Consider the following 24,063-nt stretch of genomic DNA (forward strand, 5'->3'; position numbering starts at 1 on the left):
TTAATGAACTGTTAGTCTAAGTATTAATCAAATACGCAATATGTACTTTCTCTTCAAGACTTCTTTTTAACTCCATTGTCAAGACAGAACTGACCTCTTCCAGTAGTTATTAATCACATCCAATTTTGTGGTTATGTCTCCTTATTTCTCCATTTTACTGTTTTTACAACATTTGTAATTTAGTTCAGAAACTGCATCTGGAGAAGCAAACATCTCTGGGATCATAGATTAGTTTAGATTTTGCTTCCCACTGGAGACTTGTGGGAAGGAGCTGCAAGTCCATTCCAACATCCAATTAAAGAGCAGGTATGTAGGAAAGTAATGAACAATCTTACCCATAGGAAGAATGTCTGGAAGTTTTGCTTTGGTAATGAACTGTTAGACTAGGAATCAAATACACTGGCAGTACGTGCTCTTTCCTTAGGGTTGCTTTCTTCTCAGGGCAGACCCCAATTGCTATATCATCTCACACTTACCAGGCTTACTGGAAATCTCAGTTTCTTCTTAAGTTCCAGAACAGCCTCCCCAGCGATTTTGCGGTGTCAGATGGTGTATGGTAGGTGACAGGAAAATAGGATCAGCTGAAAACGTTTCCTGGGGTTTTCATTTAGGAATGAATTCTATAGAAAACTTCATCTCTTTAGTTTTATGGACTGTTAAATTGCATCTGTGTTATACTAGCATTGGTAACACTTTTCTGATGACTTGTTGGGCACTACCAATTAGAAGAATAAGGCACACATTTTCATTAGGTAAAATCAACTCAGTACCTTTGAGAAAGAGGCCACTTGGGGATCTACCTGCTCAAACTTTGACACCAGGCTTGGAAATACTTCTCTTAGTGAATAAAATGCTAATTTTTCTCTTTTTAAAATATGTGTTTTCTACATTCCTGTGGCACTGACAAATAAAAGTAGACATGCTTCACTAAGGTACAGAAAGTGGAGCAATATAAGTCAAATAAATGCATCAGATGCAGTACAAGTGCAAAGTTGCCTTCATCTCCATTTTTGTACTTACAAAATTGATGTCAAGCCAGTATTTCCAGAAGCTGAAGTCCATGTTGCCAATATAGTGCTCGCTTTGCCCACTAAGATGTAATTGACTTAAAACTGTTTTTACAAATGAAAACACATTTTTGCCTTTTTTTTGTGGGAGGACATACATGCACAAAAGAACTTTAACTGTGTTTGTGCTGCCATGAAAAAATGCCAAAAATCAGATGTGTAATTAGAGATTCTGTTAAATGTTTAATTCCTGCACCTGTGAACATTTTTGGCACAATAGTCCTTGCTTTTTTTTCCTCCTTTTTCTCATTTTCTTGGCCAAGAATTAAGTTCCATTTCAAAGGAAATTGTCAAAGATATTCTGGGGTGTTTTTTGTTCTTTGTCTAAATCCAACATAAAAGAGCAGTTCCTTCTGCCTTTGTTGCTGTGTGAAATATTTTAAAGCATAATATTAGGTACCGGTTCATTTAGCATCTAATTAACCATGGCAAAACTCTTTAAGATCTTTCAGGACGAAAGATGATGTAACCAGTTATGACAGTACTGGTATAAAGTAGGTTTGTTCTTCCAGTCCAAAAATTAACGTATGGGGCAACTTATGCTTTGTATGAGATAGATTCAAATGTTGGTCAAGTTCTAACAAAGCTGATGATAAGTTATATTAGTGAGACAGAGTAGAATGAAGAGCAAAGTATGAAGTAATAGGACATTTTTGGTGAATTTAAAATAGTTGGAAGCAATATACCTGGTCATTTTATCAGAGATCTGAATTGATTTATCAAGCTGTTAGTTTTTCCTAACTTATAGATGCCTTCTATGAAAATGGTAGGGTGTCATCTGTGGGTTCTTCCAGGCTACAGATGACTTCAGCAGAGTCTGAATGCACTGGAAATACACATCTGTTCTGCAAACAGGCTCAATCAAGAAATTTATCTCAAAACAGAAGACTACAGCAGAATACTACTCTGTCTGTGGAGCCATTCACTTTTCCCTAACACTTTTCCATAACTCTCTTATTTCAAAGAACATCTTATTACAGAACAAAGACATTTATGCATTATGTAAATCATCAGGGACATAAGAAGGAAATCATTAAGGTGGAAACATGCATTCACCGTATCTGCTGTTACTCACAAATGAAAGGCAGATATCAACATCTTAATTCACTACAATAACCTTGGAAAGAGATGCAAGAGGTCAACCGAAGCCAGAAAAGGCCTGCCTGGCCTGCAGGCTGCTACTCCGCACATCCTTTCCTAGTTCTTGTTTAAGGATTGTGGTCAGCAAATCAGTCAAGTGTACACGTAAGTCTATCTGTATCTAACAAGTGTAAGCATGTGCTTCATGCACCATCTTAATTGCTTAATCAAGCTCCTTATATTGTGAGGAACAGCTATACAAACAGGAACCAGATGGAAGATATTTTTATCAGACAGTCCGTAAGATTAAAGAAGCGGAGTCACTGAGCATTGCCGTCCTTTAAAAACACAGTGCCAGGATGTGGCTGCATCCATGCAGCATCCTCACGGTGTGAGGGCACAGGCAGCCCCCACTGTCATAAACTCTGTGTCAGTCTCACCTCTTTGTTTTCTGATTTCAATAGCCAGTATAAACTTGCTTGACTGACGTCAAAATGCATCATCAGTGATTTTAAGATAGATAACGACAAGGAAGACTGCAACAGTTACTTGTTAAGAAGCAGTAATTACAGAAAATGTAGGAATAGACAGTTATTTTAAGAGTTGCTAATTTTATCGGTGATTTTAACATGCTATGAATTGGCAGTGTCATTCTTTTAAGTGCCCAGTGTAATATTCTTATTACTTTCAAATAGTAGCAAAAAGTCTGAGTCTATGTGAGCTTTGTTTTGTATGCTGTTGGTAAAGCATGCCATAGCAACAGACGTCTTTTAATCTGTTTTCCTTAGTTATATCATAAAGCATTTAAAATTATTTTTTAGGCTATTGCTCCTGTGGGTTCTATATCAAATCCAAAATAATTATGAGGTTGCAAACTTTTCCACTCTAGGCTTCTACTACTGGTTGTCTGATCATGCTGTGATCAATGCTTTTAATTCACACATTAAAAAAAGATGAAAAATATCTTATTATAATTGAAATCTTATAGATTTGGGCAGGTACTTGCCTGGTCCTCACTGACAGCCTGAGTTGTACAGCACAGTCATCAAAAAGGACATGAGGTTACGTGAATAATTCAGGGCTTTGACAAACATTTTATCCACGGGTTAGGTGGCAAAATGAACAGCAAGGAAATAGTTAAAAATTCTGATATTTAGGCGATCAGAGCTGGCTTTTTATTTAACACCCCTATAAGATGGAGGGGACAAGTTCACTGTTCTAGGCTCATTGTTTCTTTCCACTGGCTGCAGACTCAGCAAGACAAATCTGCATTAGTTTATATTGTCAAGGCTATCTTTGCAAGCAGATGGGCTGGAAATCTAATTAAAAAACCAAAAGCTTTGATTCTGGCAAAAATAGCAAAATCTGTGGGACAACCCTAAATCCTCTGAATTAAATGGATGTTCTATGTCAATGCAGCTCTATTGTCTCACTTTATAAATAAAATATGAAGGGCTCTACTTTCACATAGACTCATAAACGTGCTCATTTATGAGTTTAATAACGCATGTGTATTCAGTGCAATTAGATAAGCATATGTATAAAGTAATAAATGCCCCCTATATAAAATCAGCACACGTGTAACGGAGAATATAGCCCAGCATGGACAAATCGGCACATGCTTAGATTTTTAAGTGCTCTCTCTGAAGCTTCTGTGAATTAACCATGAAGCAGCCGTGACTATTTTCAACTCATAATTCTCCTGCAATTATTTATCCTATCTGTGCCTGAAAATATGGTAAATATTATTCAACGGGGTAATTCATTATTCTCAATAAAGAAAAAATACTGTATAAAAATACCCATTTTGCAGTTGAAAAAGCTGAGGTAGAGTTGAGCTACAATACAGAAACACTCGCAGGCAGCAATCAACCCAAAACTAGGACCCCATGTCCAGGACTGCAGTGCTCTAGCTAGATTGTAAGATAAGGAAGCTACTTGTAGTTCTCTGTCTTTTCTTAGTGTCTTAGAGTTACACTAGGTAGGCTTTTCTTGTAGTGGGTGTTGTGCCCCTGTGAGCATCAGCTACAGACTTGTGGAGTGGCTGTGAAATGCTTTCCGTTCTTTTTTAACACTTGTTGCCCGGAGGCTGTGACAATGGCAGTGCATCTTGCTGCAGAAACCTGCTATATTAGGCCCATTCTTACACATGATGTTATATTGCATTGGCTTAACGTACAGATAGGGAAACCATTAGGCTGGTGGGGGAAAAGTGGCTTGTGATATATCTTTGATGTGTCTCTTCCAGACCAAATGAGCCACTCAATATTAGGACAAATATCTGCAGTTGCAGTGCTCCATGAATCTACTATCTGATTTTTATTTTCATGGCCTGGCTGATATCTACAGTAAAGAGTTTTCTGACTAGTAGACTCCCATCATTCCTAACCTGGCATACATTAATTTGTCAGTATAATTTTCAGGTCTGGCAGCAGGAAAGTCACTGCATGCGGTATGCAATTCTTGACATGAATAGGATGATGCACATTTACATGTGGCACTTGTTGATGGATTTGCCCACGGAGTTTTATTCTGCTTTTGACAGAGAAGCAATATAGCTAATAGTGGGAAAGGGGCAGGCAGCTAAAAGCAAGCAATTACTTTTCAGAGCATTTATCTGAACCTGCTTTAGTTGATGAAACAGTTGTTCAGGGTTTTTCCAATTAGTGGTGACTGATGGGAAGAGGTATTGATGGGGAACAGAAATGATTAGTGGTTATGGTGGAAATTCAGGGTAATAAGGAGCATTTTCATAGAAGACAGCATAGAGCAGCCTTAAAACTGTGCTGCTGTGATGCTAACATGCGAGTTCCCATCATGGTGAGAAAGTGCCTTATCATAATGGAGTGCAAAATTTTGCGGAAAGCACACAGGCATCTGTAGTACACGGCATACTACAGTGAGGCCTGAGAAATGAAAGGAATACCTCATGTGCTCTTGGGAAGATGGCAGACTGTTAGCTCAGAAATTCAGGTGAGGTCTGTAAGGCCACATTGCCAAAACACATTGCTAAATTTTTGGCTTCATTATTCACCTGTTGGATTCTCCTACACTTTCCAGAAGATTTTTGGATGCAGCTTTCTCATTCTAGGGGACAGCAGTGGCTTTTGGGTGCTCTACTCCTTTTGAAATAGTGAATTATCAACTTGTTTGTGCTCAGCATCATTTTGATCTATTTATGTCACCACTCACATAATAAGTGATACCTCATGTCAAGTAGCCTCATTAGCAAGGCTTAGTCCTTCTTGCTAAGAGACTCAGAAAAAAATCAGACCCAAGCTAGATGGTTTGAAATTAGGCTGTAAATAACACATCAGTATCCACTGTCTCTTGAGAGCTCTGCAAAACTGACTTTTTCTTCTCTGTGTCATCGTAGTGGTTATTGGAAAGAATGAGTAAAGTCTGCTGTGTAGAGCAGCGCACACAGTTTGATTTTACGAGCATAGCTTTTCACATAGGTTGATTCTGCAGCCTCAGAGCAAACCCTTCTGCATGTAATACCCCACGCACCCAATCCTCACCCAGTCTGGCACAGCAGGAAGTATCTATCTGATAAGTGAACTATTTTGGTATAAATCATTGTGATTGCAAAGATTTGCTTTGTTCATATGCGGGTGGAGCTCAAAAGAAATGAGTGCCACTAGATTTATCGGTTATGGTAACTCCCCATTGTGCAACCTGGGGAAAATGGAGACGTCAACTTTTAACTATACATTTCCAAAAAGAACTCAAATTCTCACATAGTGTAGTAGCAAAACAGACTCATTGCAGGGACCACAGAGTGTTTCTGGGCTGTAGTATTCAACCTTTCCTCCTGAGGAATGCACCTGAATTCAGCACGTGCCCCGAAATAAAACAAGTACGTGGACTCCAGCCAAAATCCTGTAACCCTCAAACAATGGCTCTATCACTTCTAGGCAACTCACGGGCTGAACTCTGCAGTGCAAATAGGTAGAAGCTAGATACTTGTTCGTGGAAGAATCTGTCTGCTCTTTTGAAGTGCAGATTTCAAATAAGGAAAAAAAATCCCCAAACATCAGAAATTTCTCAACAAAAAGTACCTCCAAAATATTTTATTGACAAAGATATTTTGCTTTGAGGAAATTTTTTTTCTATTTAAGGTCTGTTTGGAAGCTATGGATCAAAATGAAAAATAAAGACATTTCATCTGAAAAGGCCCAAACAGAATATAAAATCCTGTTATGGGTTTTAAGTACACACTTTCATGAGAACATACAACCTTAATGAAACATCTTATTTTGGATCAAAGTGTATTTTCTCCCCTCACCCTCATTCCTTACTTCAATCAGCTCTTCACTATATGGATGTACATTGCTCTCCTGTAGCGCCAGGAGCAGCATATGATGTCTGATGAGTGCTTTACTGCAAGAAATGTCAATACTACTTAGAGACAGTGATTTCAGTATCTTTGAAGAGCATTTTTTCCTATACTCATCTGTGAGCTCAGTTGAGCCCTGGATCAAGTGTGTTATTCCCAGAGTGCTTATACCTGCTGGCTTCAGTACAGGACTTGGCACAGTGTCTGTCTATGGACATATATTGGATTTCACCAGGTGCTGCTGTCTATTGCCTAAATCTACATTAATCATTCTTTGAACAAAATATGCATGAATCAAACATGCTTGCAGGCTTATTTATACTACAAGAGGTCTTTCCACTGTGGGTAACTCTGCCTTCCTTCATGTTTCGATGAAATGTATGCATTGCAATCTGGATACTTTCCATTCTTGGGTAACAATGTTTTACTATGGTGACCAATTCCTGGAGCTGCTGCTGCTCTCCATTAACTCACTTTTTAAGTAACTGATGTCTTGAAATGATAAATCAGGAACTTAGGTCGAAGAGCCCTAAGCAGTCATTACCCAGTTCGAGTATACTTTACCTTATATAAAAGTCTGGCAGTGTTGCAGACAAAATGTTATAGTGACTGCACATGAAGTGGACTTTATGGTCTCCTTACCTTAACTATGAAAGTACTAAAATACAGGCATATATATATTTTTTTTAATCAAATCTAACTAGTTTGGCTGCACTAAGCACAACTGCATATTTGCTTCTCACCTGGAATCCATTGAATTTGAATCTCCAAACGTGTTCTTCAGTAGATCTGTTCACCCAAACCTTTTCAAGAACAGTGTGTTTATATTTCAACACAACTATAATATTTATTTTTTCAGCAAATAGCATATTTTCATTTAGTAAATCATTTTTTTGTTTTGTTTCTGCTAACTCATCCCTAATATAAGACTTTAAAGGCTCAAGAGAGAGCTGAGTGGTACTGTTGGAATATTTCTTTGTTGTAGTAACAAATCTTTAAATGTAGCCCAGCATCAACAAAAACAAAGCTTTGATTAATTTCATATATTTCTCAGCAGCTGTTTCATGGAAGACCTGCCAAATATCGATCCAAATACGGTAGACATGCAACAAACAACAAAAGGGGAAGAGGGTAAAAATGGGTTTGTATGCAGGCGTCATTTACCAGCAGAAAGTTAATAGGAATGTGAAAAATCATAATATCCATCCTCCAGTTTTGGCTTTAATAGCTGCAATCATGCATTCTTGGACACAGCTGTGTTTTGTATCTTTGCTATTTGAATAAAGACAGAAAACGTCTCAAATAATATTTATTTGCTCAATTAGATAAGAAGATGAATGCCTGCAGAGATCTGGTCCAGTCTGTAATGACAGAGATATAAATTTTTCATTTTTGCCTGGATAGGAGACAACACAAGGTGACTTTGCTGAATCTTGACAGATTCTCCTGACAGAGGACCTGCACCTCTTGTAGACACTCTGGATCTCACATGATCATAGTTAAATACTGAGAAAAGGTTTTCTGACATCAAGGTGTGTCTGAGTGCTTCCCAGCTTACAGCATTTTACAGCATAATCAGTCTGCCTTCAGAACTCTTCTCTTACAAGGAAAAATCAAAATACCAGAGTGAGCTACTTGCTTGAGAATAGCAGAAGCACCCTTTCTGGCACCAGTAAGCTTCTGCCAAAATATTTTTTTTCTGCTTTTCCGTTCCCTCCTGTTGACAAGTGGCCAAAACTAGGGGTTGAATGTGGACATTGTGCAGCCCGGGCATCTGCATTCCAGCGCCATTTGCAGTCACACCTCATGTCCCCTGAGAGCAATGGCTGGAAACCAGAGACAAGAGTTTTGTCTCTGACCAGACCTCACCGGCTCCAAGTCTCTTTACAAGATGTCACTGAAGTTTCTCGGCGTGGCTGCTTTATGTCCAGCTCCAGCCAGTGTGAAACTGGCTTGGATTTCTTTCTTTCTCGTTTTAAAAAAGAGAATGAATATTTCCTTTTCAATGCTGCAAGAGAAGAAACAAATTTAGGTCACAGTAAGGAGCAAAGGATTAATTGGAAATGGGGGCTGGATGGCTGTTTCTCTTCTAATTACAAAAAAGCATTGTGAAACCAAGTAAGAAAACATAAAAGGAAAAATTTAGGCTGAAGCCTGTCTACCTACATACTTCTAGGTAGCTGAACTTCTCTGGTAGGAGCTTTCCTGGAATTGTTATTCTAGAGTAATGGTGCTCTCGGGATGTGCATTTCCCTGGTGCTGATGCTCCAGCACATAAGAAGATATGAGGATCAGCAGGAGTCCTGGGATCTGTGGGCAGGTGCACTGCTCCAGCACGCCCAACAGCCACAGCCACTGGGCAATGCGGGTGACAACACTGGCAGTGTGAGTGTTCAGGAACTAATTGGAATGATAATTGGAATGATAATTGGAATGAGCGTGGTACAATTTGTTGAGAAGTATTAAATGTCAAATATTTTAATAAATAATGCGGGTTCAAGAGTGCTTGATAAATAAGTCTATAAGAAAGGACTATCTTGTCCTCCAAATGCGCTGCAAAGCATATTATCAAAGCAGATAACTATTTCTGTTGACAAGATGATCTTCAGGCTCAACTTGGTAGTGAAGAACCAAACTAGTAAAGCCAGTAAGTGACACTGATTATAAACGTCCCCAGCCAGCTTCATTTTCAAGCTGTGTAAACAAACCTCAGACAAGATGGATAAACAATTGCAGTAGATAAAACATGTTAACGTTTTAGTTACTGAAGTGATCCTTGGCATATGGAAACTAGTCAGGAGTGTTAGTTTGGTCTCAGTATGAGATGAGGCCTTTGGGAGGCTGTCACACACTGATTTTTCTCCTCTTCCTCTCCCTTTTCCACCCTCAGCTAGTGAATCAATTGACTGATTACAGCCACATTTGTCAACGGAATGGCGATCTCAAAAATAATTAATTTCCTGCATATATATAAATAATCTCCTGCAGATTTTGTACGTACAAATTGATGCTCGTCGAGCTACTTGTAATGCGGAGAGTGTCTCCTGACAAGGTTACGCTGACCCTCCTTGAAGGAGATCTTGCTCTCCCTGTTAACAAATCATATTCTGAATGAGATGCCATGTATGTCAGATCTGTGGTTTCAGTGGCCAAACAGGCGTGCTAAATGTGTTGCTTTTTCATTAACTCGTGACTGCAAAATGGGAATGGTGATACTGTGTTATTTCAGCTAATCAAGTGCTGAAGCATCTAAATGCCAGAAGCTTTGGCCAAATTGTAAGGATGAAAAATACATATAATCAATTATAGTTTTTTCAAAGATTAATCAGAAAGCATGAAGTGCTCAATATTGTTTGGTACCCAGCAAGTCGGCTCTTGCCAAAGAAAACACAATTTAGAATGTGCCTGAATTAAAGAGGAAATTTGAGAAAATAACCTTGTGAAAGCACCCTAGAAACCAAAATAGAGGGGTTTATTTTGACAAAATTATCACATCTGCTTTTGAGTATTGGATTTATTCTTTTAAAAAAGAAAAAAAAAAAAACCAAACAAACATATCATAAGTATTTTTTTTACAAATATTCCCGGATATTTTTAGTAAACTTGGAAGATAGTCTCAGTCTTTGTTTAAAAGCAGTGTAGCAACTGAAATGACTCATCAACTATCAGGTATTTTCTGCTCACCACTGCAAATCAAGTCCAGATGAGCCCAGCCAAAAGGCTGATGGATTGTCCAAATACCTTGATCTGAGTGTTTTCTCCAGTTTCTGGTCAAATATCGATACCGGAAAAAATTAAGCACCACAATCAACATTAATTGCCATCCTGAAATGATTGCTTGTACATAATAGATATGTGGATTGCTGTAGCCTCCTGAGAGTCAGGGATATGGCATGCCTTGCTTGGGCAGTGCGAAGTAAGTTTCATTGCTGCTGATGCTTTTCTCGATCAATTGCTAAGTTGGGGAGTGTTTGCGTTGTTGCTTTTAAACAATAAATTTAATAAGCGTGGCTAGACTATTCAAAAGGAACCTAGGGTCATTTCCTCTACATATTGAGGTAACTGATGAAAAATGACTGACTGTCAAGGATGACAAATGTTCACAGATTACTCTGACTCTCCAGAATTTATGGGTGTTTTGTTGTCTACAAATGAGGCTTGTTTTAGAACCCTGTCAATGGCTGTTGGTATTGGGGTACTATGACTTAAATATTGTCATTTTCAGTGTTGTTTTTTTTAAACTACAAGATGTCCCCACATTTATGTAAGCCTTTTGTACTTTCACATCCACATTCAGTTGTGCTTTTACAAACTGTTTTTAAATATTTTATAAAATTATTTGGATTTGCACGTATAGTTTCTCAAATATATATATATATTTCTAATTAATTCTAAGCAGCTAAAGTCTGTGCAGGTACCTGGAGGCAAACTCCTTAGAAAACCACAGCATGGTAGATGATTTCTGCCCTAAAGAGCTTACTATCTAAATAAATACTTAAACACATCTCCTTCTTTGTTTGGCTACTGGATCTCTGTGTCAAATGTTTGAAGAAAAATCAGTCATTCAGTATAACAAGGTTCGGTGAATTGGCAGAAGTTGCTGAAGACCTTGTAAAGGTCTGCAAGAAAAAAACATCACAAAACCCCTATTCAGGTCCTTTCTGATTTGGTTCTTTGTCTTAGCTGTAGTTCCAAAGGGCAAGAGGCAGTAGCAACACCAACAAAGCTTCTTTGACAGCATTTTTTGGCATTAGTTATGGCAGGATCAGATGTCTGACCTTTCAGCACTAGGTAAAAGGAGAATAAAAAGATCTATATTCCTAACTGTGTTTGGAAGTGCCTGGTCTGCCTTATGTTTCTTTGCAGCATGCCCTGAGTGTGCCAATAAGGTGGAGGTCCAAGTTTGTTGGCTATGACTGCTTCTTCCTGGCACTGAATAGAGGCTACACAAGTTAGGGACTTCCCTTAACACAGCAAAAAACCCTTTGCTGTGGGGCAGTCTGTGCACAAACTTTTTTACATCTCAGTGAACTCACCAAGGGCTTTCATTTTTAAGCTATAGATGTTAATCTAGTGTGCCTCCTATGAAAAATGCTCCATCTTTGATTTAGAGAGTTTTACAAAGTTGTTTTAGTGAGATATGTGTGATCTAGATCTTAACTGCAGAAAGTGTTTTAAGGATTCAGAGAGGTAGAATATAGTGAAAATAATCCTCTGTGTGCACTGAGAGTCTTCATGTGGAGGCTAAACAGAGTATTATGATTCTACATTATAAACATGGTTAATAATATATGTCTTCATCATATTTTGGATTCTCTCTAATGATATCTATATCAACATTTGCTATTTTTAAGTATCTTACATATGCCTTTATGTCCACTTATGCCTTTATGAAGCTATTTGTAATGATGGCCAGTTTGCAGAAAGGCCAAGGGTGCTGTATTCATGTACTAAAGAGAATCTCTTGTTCTGTGACTGCCTGTTACACTCATTATACAAAATAGATTCATGTTCTGCCGTGTTTCTTCTTCATTTTATATTGTCCTTTCTTCTTTCTACAATTCTTTTCTTTCAGCATCTTCTTATGGCTGTGACCTTTATTCCATCTTTAAAAATATATATAACATCAGCAATTAGGCCGTTCTGTCATTTTTAGTGCTTTGGCAATGAATTTTAGTCATTAACATACCAAGAATATTACTTGAGGTTGAAAGTTCGTGTTTTATGCAATTGCCCAAGGCCCACAGAAGACATCTTGGTTCTCTGAGTTCAGTGCCATGCATGGCAGGTTTATTGGCTGGGCAGTCAGAGGAATCAACCCTTCCCAGTTCTAATCTAATGTTTGGATGCTGCAGATGGAGGATGACGCTTTTAAGCCATATCCCTTTTTCTGAGAAGCAGTCCTGTGTCCCTGGAAAAGCTATTCTGAAAGCTGCCCAGATTTGACTTGAATCAACATGTTCTTTCATCCTTTCTCCTCTCTTATGAATAAAAAGGGAAGGCATGTGGCAAGCTAGTGCTGTGGTGCTCTTGTTCCATACACATCACTAAGGATGAGGCTGGACAGCCATCTTTAACATTTGAGAAGTGAGGAGCACAGGCTGGCAGAAAATTATGACCACAGACTTAAAAAGCCCAGCAACATTTGGAAGATCGATCAGGAGGGAAAAGGGCCTCAATTTTAACAGTGCACGTAGTGAGTCACAAGGACCTTCCTTTCAGGGAACAATTGCCAGGCATTTTTCTGGAAATTGCACATTTTTAAAAAGCCCTTTGTGGGGCCTCTAAAAATGAAAGCACCCAAATGTATGAGGGGCCAGTAACATTAAGGCACAGGATCCTGCTTGTTGACTCTGATTGTGAATTAAATTCAAGAAATTGAAAGCAGAATCTGTTGTACACGTATATTCAGGTACTATATAGGTAGATTTGATTCTGGTTTTGATTGTGTGAAAGTAGACGTGATTTCAGTGAAAAATTGAATTGCCCGTTCTTAGGAAATAAGAGATTAAACTGTAAAGTGTACACTTGACTTCATGTAGAGTAGATTATGGCTAAAAACTCTTAAAATTTATATAACTTTGATGCTGTACTCTTTTGCCTTTTAGTTTGAAGTATATCATCCCTTGCTTTGCTCTGCAGCACTGAATGCTAGCAACAAAAGTTAAACCTCAGTGTGACTGCCCGCAATATTAATTATCTTGACATACTTTTATTCCCACAGCGAAGATGTCTGTAAACGAGGATTCACTGTTATTATTGATATGCGGGGATCAAAATGGGATTTGATCAAGCCTCTACTAAAGACCCTTCAAGAAGCCTTTCCTGCCGAGATTCATGTTGCCCTGATTATAAAACCTGATAATTTCTGGCAGAAGCAGAAAACGAACTTCGGCAGTTCCAAGTTCATCTTTGAGGTAAGAGCCATGTATGTATGGCAAAGCATTATTCCTGATAAGAAATGTTCTTTGGGGAAAAAAAATTTCTCAAGCCTTGTCCTTGAGAGAAAAAATGGTATCTGAGGACTGCTTCCCAAAGGTGCATGCTCTGACACCAGGTTGCCTTCTGAGCACACTTGTGGAATGGGATGCTTGTTTCACCTTGGTGATGTTCACATGCACGGTTCACATTGGTGTGGGTTTTTCTGTGAGTTTTATTTTTGATGGTGTTGCATTCAGCCTTTCCTTTGTTTATTTTAGGAAAAACAAACAATAAACAAACAAAAAATACCCAAGCAAACAAGCACCAAATGAATCAAAATACTAAAGACAAAGTTCTGTAGTTGGAAATGCATGGGTATGAGTTTGTTAGTTGGCCTCTATGCAACTTCAGTTAATGGCTCTTTTAATAAAAGACATTAAGATTAAATTTGTCTATGTATTGTCGCCACTTTAATTTAATTGAGATTTACAATTCAGGGCTAACAAAAACAATTCTTGTTAATGATAAGTTGCCTCAGGCAGGCTCTCTGATAGGTAACCAATATACAACACTGCATAATTAAAGGGATTTTTACTCACTTTGCAACTGATGAAGACAAACCAGCTATATTCTCGTAGTGCTTTTTAGCATTCTGGGAAATTCAGCTTCTCACCCAAAGAGAAGCAAAGCTCAGGCATGTGAAGTGCTCATATATCATCATGCCCAGCCATTAATTAATCATGTTTGGTTTTTTATTTTGCTGATAAACAAGTATATAGTTGGCTCTCTTACTTAGCAATCCTCTAATTTCAGACTCTGAATGTGCAGCTCTGAAACTCAGTCCTGTTGATCCACTGCAGTATAGCCTCCACTCTCCATGAGCTTCTGTTTTAAAGGGTTCCTGCGGTTGCTATTGCATATCAGTAGGGCCTGGGGCAGCTCTTGCTCTCTGTGTAAGAACTGTGAATATCAAATAAGCATCACAGGTTAATATGACTCACATTTATGTGATTTATATGGGGCAGCACACATGCACCCGCTTTTCACTAAACCATCCTGGTGCTTTCCCACAGCTCTGACCAAGCACTAGATACTCAGCAGGAAGAGGGTGCAGTGGAAGGCAATAGAAGCCTCTGTTGAATCACCCCATCTACAAACTAAACAGTTGCCAGTGTCTGTTTTATAGCCAAATTCTACTTCTGAGCTTAATGGAAGCATTATGCCTGTGCCAGGACAGAGTATGGCCCTTGGTGGAGGCTAATGATCTGGATATTGTGTTGGGAACCTCTGGCAGAACGATTTTGTGCTACAGTCTGGAGAGAGAAACATGCCCTGCAGTTCATCACACTCAGGAAAAAATTAAAAAAGGAAAAGGTTTTGTTAACCTACGTGGATTCCAGAACATCCTGCCATTTTGAGGAATGGGTCTGGCAGCTTGGTTAGCATTAATCCAGCGGTGCTTTCAAGATTTTTTTATTTCTCCTTCCAAAAGGGCTTAAATAGTGGGTAGTGCTCTTTAAAGTGAATTTTAAAAGAAAAGTGGGCAACGCCTGAGTTACTTTTACTTTGTCTTGTGCATACCTGCGTAACTCAGGTTGTTTGCATGAGAATCTCCTTGGAGAAACAAATCTGAGTGAAGAAATTTGCTACAGAAGTCTCCTAATGAAAAGCCTTTCTGCTGTATTGTCATGCCGAATTCTCAGCGTGATAAGAGCAATGCTTGCATTAGCTTGAAGAACTGCAGGGGGAATGCCCAGGTGTGGCCGCAAAGAGAATACTTTTCTTGTCAGGCAGTTAAAATCTAAGTTTAATTCTTTTCAAGGGGTTAGTGTCTGGAGGTTTTGAATTTTGAGATCCCTCTGAAGCTGCACACTTATATTCCCATAGTTTGGCACTTCCCTCTTCACCGAACCGAAGGACACTGAAGAAGCACTTTAAAATACTCTTTCTACTGAGCACATATTCAGTAGAATTCCCATCTTAATACATTGCAGAATGCCTGATATTTTCAGATGGATAAAAATTGGAAGAAAAGCCTATTATTAACTTAAAACCAGTGGGAAGACTGTTATTTTGGACATAGTTCAGGATAATGGACAGAAGTTAAGTATTTGTCTTTGTAGATGACATTTACAAGATTTCTGTGATTACTGGGTGCATCTGCCTCTGAAGAGCACAAACTCTGACATTCCTTAGAGGCCTGATTTTGTGGGAATAGATGGGCAGCCACTGGTGAATACTGCAATTCTTTAAGGGCCACCAACTTGGGTGTTAAATGACAGCACAGAATATCTGTAGTAACATTTGAAACTCTATGCTCATACTTCAGAAAAAAAAAATTAATTTGTCTAAAAAATGGGAACAGCCATATGTTGTTGGGTCCTTAAACTGAAAGCTGTTTTCCAGGCACCCAGTGCATTTCTGTACCTCTGATTACTGAGTCTAAATAAATTAAAACCATCTCTCATTGATTGTGTATGATTCATGGATTCATGAGCCGTTCTTTCTATTAGCAATAAATTCTAATTGTTAATACTTCAGTGACATTTCACTTTTGCATTGATTTTGGCTTAATTGAATTAGAAATTACTAATGTGAAAGAGCTCTGCCTGTGGCAAAAGCAAACTGGAACAATCTGGAAGAGAAAAAAAACCAGCATACCGTGTGTTTTGGCAGTTCACAATACCTGCTGTAGTTTAAGTGCCTAAAATGTTTGCTGCAGTACAGACACTAGCTTGAATGTGATTTAAGTCACAGAATTCCTGTAACACCTATTTCATAAATGATCACATATTCAACAGAGATGGCAAGAAGTCAGCCGTATTCAAGTGAGTTAAAATAATCAATGACAGAAGTATTCTCGTGATATATTTTTGACACAGACTGATTTAAAAAGACAGACATTATTCCAGTAAATAACGTCTTTGAATAAATAAAAACAATCAGTGTCATTAATAGAAACATTTTCAATCTGTTAATTCTCTAAAGTTAACCATAGTCCTCAGCATCTTTGTTGATGTTGTTGCAATTATGTATTGATGAGGAAAATAATCCTCTCGTGCTATTTATGGATTATCCCATTATTTCTGGTCAGAGTCATTAATTCAAACGCTGTCATTTTCTCTTCCTTAGACAAGTATGGTGTCCGTTGAAGGCCTGGCAAAACTTGTAGATCCATCCCAACTGACAGATGAGTTTGAAGGATCCTTGGATTACAACCACGATGAATGGATAGAGCTGCGTGTCTCCTTGGAAGAGTTTTTCAACAGTGCCATCCATTTATTATCAAGGCTGGAGGACCTCCAGGAAATGTTGGCAAGGAAGGAGTTTCCAGTGGACGTTGAGGGCTCCAGGAGGCTGATTGATGAGCACACACAGCTTAAGAAAAAAGTGATTAAAGCTCCTGTGGAAGAACTGGACCGTGAGGGTCAGAGGTTATTACAGTGCATAAGGTGCAGTGATGGTTTTTCCGGTAGGAACTGCATTCCTGGAAGTGCGGATTTTCAAAGTCTTGTGCCAAAGATCACCAGCCTTTTAGACAAGCTGCATTCTACCCGGCAACACTTGCATCAGATGTGGCATGTCCGCAAGTTGAAACTAGACCAATGCTTTCAACTCCGGCTTTTTGAGCAAGATGCTGAGAAGGTAGGGAATATTCTGTTTCCTTCTTACTTTTACCTCTACTATCACAACAGCACTGTGACCATTTTTTTCTGTAATTAGCCGCATGAGGTATTGATCACAGGTGTAAATCTCACGTTGCCAGCAGATGTACTTCATAAGACTCGTAAACCAAATTGACTGAACTAATTGTTGGATGTAGCAGGCATAATGACATCCACAAATAACCTGCCTATGTCACTTCTGATGAAAGTTAATCTGCTTTTTTTTTTGTGTCACAGTGGGTAATTTAATACACGTTAGCATGAGAATCAGTATTTTTTAAGTTTCTGTTACTAAACTTATGAATATATTTATCTATATGTCACAGCAGCTAATGAAGAATGATTTTAAGGTTTGATTCATTATGATTATTGTTTGCACTTCTTGTGAGCCTGTAGGAAATTTGTTGTTTAAATCCTCCTAATTGTTATCCCAAACTGCATGTTTAGTTTCCCTTTCCTAGGAAGTCACTTCGGGATTTGCAACTGGTAAAATCTTTAGCAGTGGAACTGAGTACCAAGGACATGGCCCCTTAGTTCCTGCAGCAGGAGATGTGAGAATGTGTTTGTGTTGAACATATAAACAGACCAAGAGAAAGCATTCTGAAATGATGGCAGGGTGCAAAACTCACTCTGGCTGTTTTGCATTAAACAGCACATAAGGATGGCATTTCAGTTCATACCTGACACTGAATCAGTGGGCAAGATTACTGGTCACCAACGTAAGACCTTATTTGAAAACTATTTAACATTAAATTATTCCATAGAGATTGCAATGCGACTTCGTAATTCTCAGATATTTGTAATGTGCTGTATCAGCCTGGAAAGCACATAGATGATTGCAAAATGAAATACAGAATACCAAAGAATGTAGAGCAGCAGAAGCACTGGTGGGTAACATGGCTTTAGGAAGCTGTAGTTCAACAAGGGTGCAGTATTGCTGCAGCTACCTCCCCATCCCCTCTCTCCTTAGAAGATACTTATTTGGGAACCTGTAGCAGATGGGGAAGTTCCCTACAAGCAAAGCATAGAAGTTTGTCACATTTGTTGGAATGACTGGAGGAAAAACAGAGTTCCCTCACAAGGTTTCATATGCAACAACCCCTTCAAATTTCAGCAATGCACAATAAAGCAGTCTTCTTACTACTACAGTTCATCTGCTGCTTGCCACTGGAAGCATTTGCAGGCACCAATTTCAGTGAATTTATTTTAGAAAACTATGTCATGCTGGAATGTTGGCAGTCTCTCCTTCTTAACACAGAGGTACTTGGCATCTCATTAGGTGGTTTGGGAGAAGTCCTCACGGCACATTTGAAATTCTAGGCCATAGAACTAGCGTATTCTTAGTAGAAGGTATTGAGCTCTTAGACTCATGTTTATCTAGTCTGTACATCCATCACAAGCCCCAAACTCTGCGTCTTCACTTAGCGTATGAGACAGCTGTTTCACTGTTGTGTCTGTCTGGGCCCAGGAGGGACAGCAAAAGAAATGCAAATATCATCCGACAGGGCATTCCATAGGGAATGATCTGTTTAATCAATTTATATTAATATTAATTGTAAATTAATATCATTTTTAGATGTCAGGGATAAGCACACTGTGGAAGCAAATACAATCCTCAGTAGTGCAGAGAAAGGCACAGGTTTTCGAAGCATGTACTAAATATCTCTAAGGGATACTATGGCTGAAAAGGCTCCATCATTGTGTAATCAATCCTCCTACTGGGAAAACATTGAATTCGGATGAGTCTCTCTAAAATCAGAGTCACTGTAGTACCACTCAAGAATGCGTAAGAGCTGTTTTTCTTCAAAATCCTACAATTTCTTTTTCCTCTCCCTTTTCCTTGTGAGTGACTTGCTGTAAGCAGATTGCTCACAACTCTACTGTCCTTCCCAGTGGTGGCTGCAGTTCGGTCAGCTTGGATTTTCAATTTCTTTGGTATTTTTCAGATGATGAGTGCTTGCTAACAGAAATTTTTATTTTTACTAATGATGATTACTTACTAATATTATTAACCTTCTCAACTGAAAGCTCTCAGATAGAATCAGTTTGCATGAAGTTCTTGCTGCCCAACACCACTCTATATTGTCGAAGTTTCCAAAATACTTTTTCCTTTCTGTCTCCTGAACAAGGGCAAATGGGTGGTGTGATACAAGCCTGAGCAGTGTGACAGCTGGGTTCTTTGCGTGTGTTATTGTGAGGTTAAGTGTAAGGTTTAGGCAAGTCAGCAGGTAGGTGGAACTTCAGAGGTGAGGACAGAAGCAGTGAGAACATGATTCCTGCCTTTTTCATACTGGCTGTCTCAAGCAATTTCCAATTGACAAAACTGGCATTTTGATCTTCTAGATAACTCTTATTCACCTCCCTCTCATAACTAAACACAGTCTTACTCTGGCCTTTCTTAACAGATCTCTTTGTCTTTCCTCATCTACTTCTGCTGTTGCTTTATACTCTCAAATCAGTATTTTTAATCTTTTCAGTTTGTGAAATTCTCCCTAATGTTCTTGCAGAGAAGGCTGCAGATCCTTTTACTTTGCATTTCACATAGGTAGACTGGCATGTAGGTAAAATATTAATGTGCTTGTTCTCCTTTTGCAGATCTCTTTGAAGTAGTCTGACCATCTGAGACTGGAAAGTACAAGTCTCATAAAAAGTTCAGAGCAAAATCCAGACTGAGAGCTGCCTCCACTGTATAAATATCCACCACAGTCTGTCTGTATTGAATTTTAAAGTTTCCTGGTACCTCCATTTGCTCGCTTGAACTCTACCCTCTACTGTTCAGTGCGGTTGCGGAGCCAGGATGGTCTTCGTCTCCTGGGGAGAGGCACAGCTCTCACCCCGCAGCCTGGAAATGTCATTTAGTGCTAATCAAATGACAACTCTAATACTCCATAAAAGCTCAAACTCCAACATAATATTCTGAATATAAATAAGGTTTTAGGGCCTTTTAAAATATCCTGTATACTCATTGGGTGATATTTTAGGAAACCAGTCCTGATAAGGTGAAAATGGACAAGGACTTTCCATTTTCTGGACACCTCTGGTTTTAAAAATTTCAGCTGTCCTCATTGCCTGAAAAATTATTAAAAATAAGATGGAAAAAAAAAGGAGGGAGGGTGGACACAAGATGGAAAAACACACAGCATATTCATGTAGGCTCATTTTCAAACCACAATGTTCAAAGCAAATCAGTTCACTTTTTTTCTCTATAGAGCCTCTCTGTAGGAACTTTTATAAATGACAGTCAGTGGCTGGACAAATGGATTATTCAAACTACAGGTATTACAGCTTACAGAAAGTCTGTTGGTAAATAAAAGGAGGGGGCAGCAGCAGTCACACTCTGGGCTTCTCCCACTTGTACCTGTGGGAGAGAGACAGACCTTTGGTATTTTCTTATCCTGTGCTGGGGCAGAAGGAAAGGCAAAGCTGAGTTCTGCCTCAGGCACAGGCAGCACAAAGATGGAATCACCAGCTGGAGGCTGGGAGCTCCCTGAAGCTCAAGCCAGCAGGCAGGTCAGCCATGGGGAGCTTTGGCAGAGTGGTGCGAGGAAGTTCACATGCTGTGCAGTGCTGACTGCAAAGATCTGCTGATAAATAACACATTTCAGCTGCGAGTGCAGCCCTGACCCTCACTGCTTAACAAATTCATTCCTCACCAACTAATATACGTACATACATATATATGTACATAATTTTGAAACTAGAACTGATCCTTCACTGTGTTTTTACTGGGTAACAAGGAAAATATTTTAGCAATCAGTAACATGAATAAATGTAGTCCAGTCCAAACTGATTACTGTATAAAACAAAAAACCCACAATGAACGTAAATCCAACTATTGCAACTATCCAAGAAATGTTAATTGGTTGGTTGAAATTTGGACAGGGAGAACAATTCAGGCAAGAGTCCACATGTTTTGTGCTTGAATAAATACCAAAAAAAGACAAAAAATTATCCCTACATTCTGCACTTTGCGGCCCTTCTGGAAATCATTTGTAACTGGCACCCAAATTGACTTTTGTAGGAATTTCCCCATTGTTTTGGGTTTGTTCCATATCAATTTTACTGCCCCTGCATGTATGTGAATGAAAAGCAGTTATCATGATGTAATCAGTGTTGTCCACATTAAATGTATACAATATTGTCATCAGCTGGACTGAACCAAGGATCTCTATGGCAAACCTCTAACACTAAAGCAAAGAAAGTGCAGGCTGTTCTTTCTGATTAGGGTCAACCTCTTATGAGAGCCAGAGGAGAACCAACATGGTCATGTGTACCCCATCTCCCCTTCTCCCTTCTGCCTTCCCGCAGAATCCACAACACAAACTCCAAAAAATGGCAGTGGTAGGTGGAAAATGCAACGGGTGAGTTTCATTGGAAGCTTGTGGTGGGAGAAACATTTTGTTTGGATAGGACCAGCTTTGTGGAAAGTCTAGTGGCAAACCACTGGCCACATCAAGTCTTCAGTGGGCAGCAAAGCAGCAGGCTTGCACTCAAAACCTTCTGCCTCATCCATACTAAATCTTCCTTTGAAAAGCACAGCCCTGCCTGTTGCACCACGGCTCTTGCCTCCATCTCGCAGAATTTGTGACTAATCTGGGAGGACGGAAAGTTTTTTAGTGAGCATCAGAGTGATCAGAATGTGATAAAATTGTGAGTTTCTTGTGGTAAAAGACAATTTGGAGAGGGGAGAGGACTAAGCAAAAAGGATGAGGGAGGTATAAGGTGAAACAATAGGGATACCAACTCTTCTGCGTCCCATCGCCATGCAGATGTGGGCAGTGAGACCATGGCACCATGGGGCTGCATCTCTCCTTCCTCACATGCAGTGCTGCTTCAAGGCTTTCCCTCTGACTGATCTACTTAAATAAGGGAACTAACGAGCTGCTCTACCAGATTGTCTCTATTAGATTCAGTCTCCATGTAGTCAAATAAATAATGGGGCATTTGGTTCCTAAAGGAGGAAACACCACTTAGCAGGATATTCATTTGCAGTTAATCTGAAGCACCAGATAAAATGTTCCTGGTTTAGAATCAAACTCAACACCACACAGACTTAGTCTAGAAGAATACAGAGAACCTCTGGCTCCATGGTAAAGTCAATGAGAGAGACTATCCAATAAGTATCTGATCTGAGTGTTTGAACCATGCTTACACCATTATTGGACTATTGCATCTACTAAAAGTTTATGTTTCTCAGAAAGAATAAAAGCTGAATAAGCTGCTTGTCTAGAAAGATGCAGGATAATTTTGATGGAAAACAGAATGCAAAATGTGGAAACTACCCATTGGATTAGGTAAAGAAAGGCGGTAGTAAGAAAGCAACATGGATATTTTGCTGTTTGAGAGGAGTGTATTTGTGACTGCATGATACATATCCACATTAACCATTTCATACATTACTTCCCTTTATACTGCTCTCTAAAATTCTGATGCTGCATGTTGTGTAATAAAATGCATTACAAATCTGATGATATGATCCTTCTAGCTAATGGGATGCAGTTTATTTTATTACAGTCCATTAAGCAGAGGAATTGTAACTGCTCCTTTAGTCAAGTGATGCCGTTTGGGGAAGTATTTCTAAGAAATGTGTCTTAGCTGACTTTATGGAAGAGCAGCATTAGAAAGATTAGAAAGATCAGCAACATTTTCACCTCCCTCCTCGTAGCCTTTCATCTCTTCTTTTCCTTCTTGAGCAGTGTCAAAACACTCCGAACTGATCCATGAGTAGATGATAGAACTTTCATATTTATACCATGTCACATTAACCCTTACGGATTTGTGTAATGCAAAAAGGCACAGCACCTGGGACAGTCTACTTGAACTGACATAAAATCCACTTAGTGAAGGACCATTTCACCTCTCATTTCACTGCTGGAAGCCCTTGCTTTCTTTGATCTCTTCTGTGTGCCGTATACACAATTACCTCAAAGATTTTGTGTGAAATGGTGGTTTAGAAATTACTGGAGAGGAGATGTGTCCTGGGGAGCAAGAGTGGGAAACCAGTGAGGAAAGTACTGAGAAGCTGATGGAGGGAGCTGCCATGTGAAATTACTGCAAAGTGAGTTCTGGGAGGTGGTTAATTAGGGCTGAGGAGAAGGCGTATTAGGAGGGGAAAAAATCAGAATCAGGGTAATAACAAGAGCGTGTCCTTAGCGTTTCACACCAAGGAGAAATATATATGCCCCTGTGCTGTTTCACTGGGAAAGGATTTGTTATTGAATGAACAGTATTTAACTGTTAACAGTAATAATCATGCTGGTATAATAAGTGTGGATTAGACATGGATTTTTTGTGTAGGATTTAGATTTCATTGAAGTTACATGAACACCGCGCTGGCGTACAGAACTCAGTGTGCCCTGGATTTTCCATCTAAGTACTTACACCATGGATATCACAACAGCGCAGTAAGTGAGCATCACAGTAAGGAGCTTTCCAGGAGATTTTGAACACGGGGGGTGTTGTTAGACCTGAGGTAAGCTCCCTAAGACTTCCTTAATAAAAGGAGTCGATAAGCTTAGTGTCTTCTGCAGAAACACTTGACTGAGTCTATGTGAGGCTCACTGGAGCATGCTACTTTCATTCTTAGCCCATCCTGAATGCCTGTACAGACAAAGGATAGTGGCCTGGGGTACGGATGCTGCCTCAGAGAGGCACAGACCTGGGGTCTGTGTCTGTAAAGATGCGTGTGCTTGCAGAGAGCCTTGTTAGAAGAGTGATCAAGCTAAGCACAGATGAAATCCCTTAACTATAAGCCCCAGAAAAAGAGTTCTCAGAGATGACAAGGGTTTGATTTGTTGTTGATACTCAGCCCTCTCAGCCCAAAGCAGTTTCTTCCCTGTTTGTCAGGTGAAGCCACTCACTTTCAGACTAGTTTTATTTGCATCCCCTGACCTGATAGTATTTTGAAGTCTCCTTGTGGTGTCTGCTAAGGAAGCAGAGGCCCAGTCATGTAAAACACAGGGAGTCTTATCTTCCATTGGAATTAACGGAA

At 39.3% G+C, this 24,063-nt stretch overlaps 1 protein-coding gene across 10 annotated transcripts in view; it reads left to right on the forward strand.

The window, feature by feature from the left end:
* Positions 1-24,063, forward strand: part of KALRN (kalirin RhoGEF kinase) — a 459,310-nt gene that overhangs the window by 173,238 nt on the left and 262,009 nt on the right. For all 10 annotated transcript variants that reach the window (XM_021400221.1, XM_021400222.1, XM_021400212.1 and 7 more), the window contains exons 4-5: positions 13,211-13,403; positions 16,540-17,052. In XM_021400221.1, coding sequence (XP_021255896.1) covers positions 13,211-13,403; positions 16,540-17,052 — 706 coding nt within the window. The remainder of the gene's footprint in view (positions 1-13,210; positions 13,404-16,539; positions 17,053-24,063) is intronic.

The sequence above is a fragment of the Numida meleagris genome, chromosome 5 (assembly GCF_002078875.1).
Source record: "Numida meleagris isolate 19003 breed g44 Domestic line chromosome 5, NumMel1.0, whole genome shotgun sequence".
Taxonomy (NCBI): domain Eukaryota; kingdom Metazoa; phylum Chordata; class Aves; order Galliformes; family Numididae; genus Numida; species Numida meleagris.